The sequence below is a fragment of the Stegodyphus dumicola genome, chromosome 9 (assembly GCF_044657685.1).
Source record: "Stegodyphus dumicola isolate Sdum_Otavi_A_Nest chromosome 9, ASM4465768v1".
Classification (NCBI taxonomy): Eukaryota; Metazoa; Arthropoda; class Arachnida; order Araneae; family Eresidae; genus Stegodyphus; species Stegodyphus dumicola.
In genome coordinates, this window is record NC_140776.1 from 182,954,956 (window position 1) to 182,965,126 (window position 10,171).

Genomic DNA, 10,171 nt, shown 5'->3' on the forward strand with positions numbered 1-10,171 from the left:
ATATTATGAAATTTAGAATGAAATGTTTTCCACTCTTGGCAAATAGGAGAGGGCATGAAATATTCAGCTGACCCTAGATGCCGAAATCCTATATAAGGTTCTGCTCACAAACAATGTTTCTGATATTAAAACTCAACAATATATTTACAAATAACAATAGAATAAATAATACATGAATTTGATCCTTTGAAACAGTAAATAGTCTATAATGATTCTGCTGCCATAAGAATGTTATCAAAATGCATTTCAGAAATATAATTTAAAAAAAAAAAATCAACTTAGGTTAGAGTAGATTTAAGGGTGCCCCCAGGATTATCGCTAAGTTGTTGTTTCATTTATGGTAACCTGAGTAAGTTGAATGCTATGGAAACTCTATTATGACATAATTGATTGCGTGATTGTGATGAATTTGAATGACAGAAAAAGATTTAGAAAGGCTTCTTTGTGTGACAGATTTTGGATAAGAAGTGCATTGTTATTTTGTGGTTTACACGGTAAAATGGCTGAATGTGGTAAGATTAATTTGATGTTTCTGTATGATTTAGAATGAAAGGGATAAAAGCATTAATTGCTGGTGTGTAAACGAAGGTTACTTAGTAGCCATTACATGTGTCCTGTTTGCAGGAAGGAAATGCGTATGGTCAAACGTCGGAGGATATTTTTTACTCTTATTTTTGTGAATTTATGTGGTGACCCCAGTATACAGATAATTTTAGGAAGTTTTTGGATACCGTTAAGGAATTTTGTTTGACTAAAGACATGGAAATTTGCAAATAAGGTAAGTGGATATTTCCTTTGTGTAGTGCTAAGACGAATTTCCTTATTTATGTTATTTCATTGGTTAGTTTAAAATGTAATTTACCGAGATTATATATTTTTTGTTGGCTGCTCCTTTGATTTTTTAAGTGAATATAGATCGATGTGTACATGGACAAAGTCAAGGTAGTGGACAATGCCTAGTTTGTGCAATTCTGTTACCTTTTTTTAAGTGAAAATAGGTTGATGTGTACATGGATACCGAGTTTGTGCAATTCCTTGACTTGTTACTTTGGATTTGTGTAACAGTGATTTTTGGTGCAATTAAAATAAAAAGTGAAAGAATTACACAGACTCTCCAGATATCGCCAATTATCACCAAGAGGCACCCGTAAACATATTTTTACCTCAACTTACTATACTATTATATTAACAGAAAACAGACTGCTGTAATTTAAAAGATAAATTAAAGATTTTATTCAATACAGATAGCAATCCACTCTTATAAATAAGCAGACAACATATTTCCTCTTTAACTGAATAGCACTATTTTAATACATTTATCCTTCTTTTGTCTTAATATAAAGCTGAATATTAGTCAGTACCTATTATATATTTTAATTAACTGTAATTGTAAGACAAAATCAAATAGTAAAATGTGCATTACAATTCCGAAAGTAGGCTTCAAATCTGAGTACAGTACAATAAAAAAAAAAATTATAAACAAGATTGCAGTCTGCATATTACTAAAAAATTTTATCATTACAACTAAATTTTATCTTGGATGCACACAATGGTATACAGAAAAATACATTATTACACATTTTGCACTCAATATATTATATAGTGTTTGAAAAAAAGACTTTACGGTACTTGCCTTCGGCAGTGGCCTTGGCAAGAATGTTGATTTAGCACGTTTTTGCACATTCATGAGAAAGTGTCTATGGTTACCAATCTGCACATATGGATTTCTCCAAGCATCGCTTTCAAAACAACAATTTTTCGTGCATGGTCGTAGTTCACATTTGTTAGTGATAATTTTTGCTTTTAAAATACAGCAGTTTTTCAAAGGTTACTGACGTGCACATGCACATTTCTACTACCTTTGATTTTAAAATATAACAGTTTTAGTGTGTGCTTGTAGCTCATGTTTCTTTAGTGAAATTTTTTTTTTTTTAATTACAGCAGTTTTTCATAGCAAATATTTATTATGCTTATCATTTTCAATCTATTGTCAACTGGGTACAACTCTGATATATGCCCTAATTTCACCAAATGTTCTGCGCTGGTTTTTGGCGCGATTGCGTGTTGTATGACAAAATCTTTCGCTGGAGCTCGTTGGTTCGTGTCATGCTCCGTATCTAAGAAAATAGGGGGAAAGATAAAATGGTGGAAGTTGTTGAATTGAAGTTCGGCAAAAGGAAATATCATCCTGTGGTCATCCTGTTGAGGGGCAGTAGGTATTTGGAGGTGTGGAAAGAGGGTCTGGAGATTATTTTTAGTGGCTGTGTATGATAGAAGTAGGGATTTGTGATTTTATTTATTTGTGAACCATAGTATGAATTTTCTGAATAGCGTGCCTGGCTGTCATATAAATACGATAGTGATTACGTGGCGGCATGTTAAAAGCAGTATGAAATTGGTATTTCTGCTGTTCGAAAAAGCATTAATTCAAGGTTAGTGCATTTTATTTTATTCTTAGTTTGTAGAATGTTATGCTCGTTGTTTTTTTAGTATGGATTTCTGTTGTTGTTGTTTTTTTGAATTGTTTGAAATTTATTTTAGTTTATTTTGTTGATTCGTAGTATCTAGTAGTAGATTGTGCAATTTGTAGATGTTTTCTAAAGTTGAAACAGAACATTGTGTACATGGTATTCTTTGAAATTTATTGTTGTTATGTTAATTTATTAAAGCGAGGTGTCATAGTTCGTAGAGTCATTCATTGTCTAGAATCTAGATTGTACCATTCGTAGGTTTTTTTAAAGTTAAAACATATTACTGTGTTCATGGATTCAAGGCAAATATTTTTGGTTAAAAACTTTACGTTTTTGCAATCTAAATTTTTTGTTGTTTCAGATTTTTAGCTTAAATTGTGTGCTCAAAATGTGGTTTTTGCATGTGTGAAAACCGCATTTTTGGAGACATTTTAGGCTTAACGTATTAAATGTAGACAAAAAATTTAGATAGTAATATGGCAGCGCGGAGTTTCTCGTCAAACATTTTTGGCGAGAAATTTGTCGATTTGAGAGCACATATCAGAGTAGTTCCGTCAACTGATAAAGAAGCTACAGCTTTTTTTTAACCAGAAAATAAAAAGGTATTTTATCAAAAGGAAGAATTTATGAAAATGGGAATAATATGCAACTATATGTTGGAAAAGAAATCATTCAACACTGAATAAGTCAGTAGTAATGTCATACTCAGAAAGTAGAATGCTTGTGGCGATCAGCGAAATAGCGGAACAAAAACTACAGAAGTATGGCTCACCATCACCTGCAGCTCATCTAACAGAGTTCGTGTTCGGGCATCAAATTGGCCATGATAATGTGTTTGAGGCATTATTAGTAGCAACTGGTGAACAGTGGCCATCAGGAAGAGTTTGTAAAAAATGAATTTTGAAGTTTGTACATTATATTTTTAATAAATTGCTAACAAAACTGTATACTATAATAAATGAAGTACTTTAAAATTATGATTTCATTTGAAAAGAAAAAGAAAAATGAGTATTTTACAAAGAGAAATCCTTATATTGATACAGTGCAATTATTGAATTATTTATTATTTTTTTAATTAATTTAAAATTAAATAATTTTAATTTATTATTATAAATTAAAATTATTGAGAGATCATTTCTGTATCTCTCAATAAGCATTTCTTTCTTCACCAACACAGACACCAACCAAATCTACATTCTTGCTAAGGCCACTGCAGAAGACAAGTCTGATTTCATTTATTATACTAACAGTATAAAATAATATTTATGGCAAAATGTTCTTAAGAAGGATAGATTAAAATTACTTTTTGAAGGATTAACTTTACGCTGATTAAGAAGAGACTTCTGTACATTAATTGAAAAATAAATTTGATTTAATTTACTATAAATAAAAGATCTTAGGCTTCAGCGATTGGCAATAACTTCAGATCTTTATAAATAGTGGACAAAATCCATTAAGCAGAAATAATAATACTTCTCTCAAATGTTAATTAATGACTTTGTCAAAATCATGTTTATCACATGTAATGGAAGGACTAAAATATAAAATTCCATGCTCAACACTGTACACTGTTTGTAAATACTGGTATCATATACAATGCTAATTACATAAAAAAAAAAAAAAAAAAAAAAAAAAAAAAAAAAAACACATTCTGTCAATAATCCAGATTTTCAGTGTGCTTTTGATTATTTAGAATAAAAATCTGTCAAATTATTAAATATAATCTTGATCTAAAATTGTTCATTAGCAAAGGACTTTCTGTTTAATTATTCTGATTACATACTGAATATTTTCTGGTCTTCTACAATCTTTTTCTTAGACCAATTCAGGAGTGAATATATAATCATTTATATCCTAGAATCAGTTTGAACTCCACACTCTAACAAGATTGCAACTTTCATTACAATCATATAACAGTAAAACGTTTGCTTTTAATCGATGCATACTTTGATTACAGTTTCAATTCCCTAATCCCTCAATAAGAAATGTAATTATATTGCACAATAATAAAAGATTTATGAAAATAAAATTCTTTAACATGCAGAAAATAAAAACCAATAAATTCTAAGAATCTATAATTTACATTGCAAAAACCATTTAAATAGAGTTAATATATATTTGATTTAAAATGTATTTTTCATCAAGTATACATTCGATAAACAATTTTAAAATGCCTTGCGATTTCACATTGCACTTTAAGACATAAATCATCTATATTTAAATAACTGCAGCAAGGGATGAAGACAGACTAGGTAATTATAATACTTCTATAAAGCTCAGTCCCTAAGTTGATACAAACTATAAAACACACTCCCTCAACATCTCGTTGAATGGAGAATTTTCATGAATCTTTGTTGCCAGGAATTTTACATAGTTCATTCCCATAATCTTTTCTTTCTGTTGATTGATTGATCTATGGGAAACACACTGTAAAGTACAATTCCCCCCCCCTCCCTAGTGTCAAAAATACTGCAAACAGAAACATATCATTCAAACTAGTTTAGTGAGACTACATTTCTAGCAGAAATTCCTGTTGTGCTTTACATTTACATGTATGACATTACTTTATTAGCTACTGTATATTTCGATGTACGAGCCAAGAATGTTTTAAATATTTTCAAAAGCCAAATTGCCTGGGCCGGCTTATATATGAATTCGCTAATCTCGCAAAAAACGTAGGTATTTTTCTATTAGCCAGGTGCAAGCCATAAATCATAAAATATAATACTTTTTTATTTTTTAAGTTAATTTTAAATGAAATGAAATGAGTTGCTTTATTTTTTAAATTGCTGGTTTGTTGCATCGTTGCCAAAACAAAAAATCTGATGTTGGCAAAACTTGCACCTGGCTAACAGACAATGGCCAAGTGCTGTCTTCTTTTATTTCAGCATCTTTGTTTGCTAATTCAAAACATTTCTTTTCTCCTCTCTCGAACTTCTCATTTATGATGAAATGCCAAGCTGCTATACTGAGTTTTCAGCAAATACAATCACAATTTGAATCACTTACAATTTATGATGAAATGCTAAGCTGCTAAACTGGTGCTAGAGTTTTCAGCAAATACAATTACTTACAATTTGAAATTCGCAGTATAAAAATTTCTCTTTCTGCTCATCTTTCAGACAAAAAATGAAACATACAGATCGTATAAAAGACAACAAACAAAGAACATACCCTGTAAATTCTCTGCAACAAATGGAATGGGGAAATATGCTAACTTCAGACAGGATTAACAAAGTTACAACTATCATCACTGCCATCTGACATTTTACTATACAGGGATTTTGATTGGAAAATATTTCACCTGCTTGGCAACATTTTTGCCCACATGGCAAAATGTTTGCATGTTACAGGACTTCTTTTCATTTCATCTTATATTTGAATTTTGAGTAAGTTTCTGAAGGAAAAACACACTTTTGGCTTAAAGTCAGAAACACATGATATTATGTAACTGGTTGCACATCAAAATAGCAAATTGCATGTATGTTAAAAATAAACATTCTTCATGAAAGATGGAAATAATGAAACTAATTTCTTTTTTTTTTTTTTTTTTTTTTCTTTATCAAAAAGTCGCCTTTTATCAAAAATATAATCTTAGATAATGGAAGTCAGGCTGAATGGAACTGTTTTCCTACCCACAGTAACAATTGCATAGTTATAGAGGTAAAAAAATAAATGAAGCATATTAAATAATTACTAGTTCTGAGAAAAAAAATCATCTAAGAAAATATACAACACAAAAGAGTCATTAGGTATTAGCAAATGTTATTCTGGAAGACACACTGATAACAATTAATTATTTTTTTTTGCATGGAATGAAAGGTTATTAGCACACTTTTGAAATTTCAATAACTGTGTACTTGTTTCACAGTGCGTATGCTTTTTTTTAAAATGAATTTTTTCCTCTTGAATGATATTATTTATTTACGAGGCAAAGTTTGATTCGATTTAAAAGAATCATTTTCAGAGTATAAATCCTTTTATTAATGATTCACATCTTGTGTAATATAGCCTTCTGCTTTAAATTTAATCCTGCATTATATAAGGGATACTTGAAAAACTTTTATATTGAATATACATAAATAGTCATTTCAATTTCAAGTAGTGACAAAAATTGACTATCCAATATTGTTAGCACATTAATGAAAACATGCACCTCCATACCATCAATACATGAAACAGAAAAATAACTTTTTTCTCTACTTTTTTTAATAATAGAAAAATGTGATAAAAATACACATTGCCAACATCTTCACAAAAGCAACTTTTTTTAATTCTAAATGTCACAATATTTAATAGGGTCGTGCTGGACTATGATATAGAATGACAGCACCATAAGCAGCATTTAAAGGGCATAATTTCAGACTTGCACCATACAGAGGAAATCTACACATCATCCTGATTTTCAAATATTGTTCGAGATTTCTTATAAATTTTAAGGTACATTTCTGTTACTGGGACCTGATTCAGAAATATATGTGCGCATGCATATATGTACATCCTGAATCCAATTCTGATAACTGAAAAGTACCAGTTTTAATACTTTGTAAATACTGATTCCATTTTGGGTGCTACTTTGGTAGACGGTTGCACGGATTTTGGCGATTTTTCTTTTGACGAGTAATACAACTTATGGTAAACCCATTGATGGATAAGTTATTTATGGTAACCGATACTTTGTTGTCATTTTATTTAAAAAATAATGTGTTTTATTGTGCATAAATTCTGTGTTTTAAATATTATTTATGGCTTCTAAATATTAAAAATCACTTTAATTTTGCATTTTTATTTGAAATAAAAATTTTATTGTTTATCATAGTTTATGAAATTTTATATTGTGGATGATGTAACCAAAGACGTCACCTTACTTTAAAAGTAATTGGTTTTTATATGTATAAATTTAATCTAATGTTTTAAACATTATTTATGGCTGTTAAATATTAAAATACAATTTAATTTTTCATTTTTTTAAAAAATGATTTTATTATGTATGAATTTTTAAATAATTTTAATTCTAGGCGTGATGTAATAAGCTCTCTGATTGGTTATAGAATATTTGTGCATTAACAAGCTATAATCAGCTCCCTGATTGGTTACTGAAAATTTGTGCATTTCCGCGCCGTTTTAAAATTTAATTCATATCTTCAAATTCCTTGAAAGATGTCTTCAAAGATGTTATTTAAATTATGATTCTGATTTTTTTGTGGTACTTATCAATAAGCAATAGATGACTAAAAAAATGTAAGTAAGTAAGCAATAAATGACTAAAAAAATGTAAGTACATATTTTTCCTTTATTTTATAATTGTATACTTCAATTTTTTGTTGAAAAAATTAATACACTATTTTCAAAAATTGCTGAGATAATTATTGTCCATATGTTTTAATGTTAATTATATTCTATATAACGTATTTTAAAGTATTTGAATTTAATAATATTCTAATTCTTTTAAATGTTGGTATGATGGTTTTTAATTCGATATTCAATTTCAGCAATATTTTAATCTAATTAAACGTAGGCCCAATGTTTTTATAGCGGTGTTTTTATTCTCTTTGCTATATGAAAGTAATAGTAACCTTACTTTACTATTTTATACTCATAGTAAATGTATTTATTTACCCTTGCTGCCATCTTAAAAAGCGACATTTTCAACAAAAAATTAATCCATTACTTTTAACGATATTTATTTTTTTTTTAAAGTTTGGAATACTTTACTATGCGTAAAAACAGCGTTTTTCAAGATGGCTGACGTTTGTAAAAATCGCGCCAACGTAAATCGCCAAAAATCCGTGCAACCATCTACCAAAGTAGCACCCCATTTTGTAGACATTTTTCAGTACACAGTGTAATTTTTTTTTTTTTTCAGAGAAGCTATTTATGTGAAATCCTTTGCATGTACCAAATAAAATTCTCATGCTATAAATAATTTAATTCATATTCTTTTCCTATAAATTACATATATGACATCTAAAAATATCTTTTTTCTAAAAATATTAAAAATTCTGAAATGGAAACGTTTAAAAATATATATATTTAATCATCATCAACCAAGCTGCTTGTCTCTGAAGAATCAAAGGAGCGTAAAATAAACTGCCTCCAAATCCATGTAAGTAATGTATATAATAAAATAACAGCACAAGCCACAGAACAACACAATAAAACAATAGTTAAAGCTGAAATTTCACTTTCGTCTGATTTTCCTTTTTTGCAATGATCAAAATTTCCATCTGTATAATTTGGAAGTGAAACACTCCCAATGTTACTCAGTAAATGTGAAGTATCAGAAGAATTTGCAAATCCAATTCTTTTATTCACGCGGTCAAAAATGACATAAAAACCTTTTAAAATAGTAGAACCGACCACAACACCAAAATTGGATTTGCCAATTGCTAATGTAACACAGCTGGCATAATTTTTGAATGTAAGAGGTAATAGATATAGTTCAGGATGTATAACAAGATTAAAAGAACTGTTGGAAGTATGCAGAAAAGATAATGTAAGAACTGGAAACTTCATGATAAAAAATTCTCTCTCATTAGAACATATAACAGAGTCATTCTCCCAAATATAATCTGGATGGTCTTTAATGTGATGTTTAATTTCACTTACAACCCATTTATATGCTACTTCAGGTAGATTCAATTCAGTAGTACCACTGTCAATTATAGACGAACCTTTGTTCAATTCCAAACAAGAGCAAGTAATGTGATTTGTTCCTACCATCATATCAGTTAATACCACTTCATAATACCATTCTTTCACAAGTGGTGTATACACTACATCACAATATTTGTCCGACATGTAACCAATATGAAACTTTCCACAAGCAGTAGATGTTTGCTGCTTACTATGAAAATAAGGCCCACACAGTGCAAGTGCAAAAATATTACTCACATTTTGCACTTCGACTAAAGTATCCATAAAGGAATGAGTGGCTAAGTTTTGATTCGTTAGAGACGGATACGCAAGTCCGAGAACGCCCTGAAACTTGTAATTTACATCCAAAGTTTTATTTACAGAGGATATGCATACGATAATGCAATGTAATGAACAGTTCTGTTCAGCACAAAAACGAATGACATCTGATGCTAAGAAGCCACTCCATAGCCCTTCACTATAATGCAAATCAATTTTATTGGTGAACGTATGTAAGGTTCTTGATTCATTGCTGTGGAAATATTTCGAACTGCCATTTTGAAACGGTACAGCAAGAACGGCAGTGTTACTACTACCTGTATCCACTAATATATTGAGCAGCTGGGATGGCGTTCCAATTTCAACAGCAATGTAATATCCATATCGAGCTTCTCCTCTAACATCTAATTCATAAATTCTTCGGCAGCTGCATCCCAACATCCAAACATATGCGACAGCAAATGAGAGATATAACATATTATACAGTTAAGTCATTCACACAGATTAATCACAAATTACATCACTTCATTTTATAAAATTAAAATGAAAATGTTTAACTTTGTAAAACGTTAGCGAGAACCGAATTACAATTACATCAAAAATTTTAAGGTAAACAAACATATACGTATGGACGAAATAGTCAGAGTCTTTTTTCTTTTAATCAAAGGGAGTTTTTTGAAACAACAACAACAAAAAAAGTACTCTACCTTTGATAACCTTATTTTCTTAATTTTTATAATTAATTTCAAAGCAATATGAAGCGAAGATAAGAATTTCTTTTCAGA

At 29.6% G+C, this 10,171-nt stretch overlaps 1 protein-coding gene across 1 annotated transcript; it reads right to left on the bottom strand.

The window, feature by feature from the left end:
- Positions 1 to 1,204: 1,204 nt before the first annotated feature.
- On the bottom strand, positions 1,205 to 10,051 carry LOC118189785 (beta-secretase 1-like). The gene has a single exon (XM_085824442.1). The coding sequence runs from the start codon at positions 9,861 to 9,863 to the stop codon at positions 8,505 to 8,507; it is 1,359 nt and encodes a 452-aa protein (XP_085680568.1). The 5' UTR covers positions 9,864 to 10,051; the 3' UTR covers positions 1,205 to 8,504.
- Positions 10,052 to 10,171: the final 120 nt, after the last annotated feature.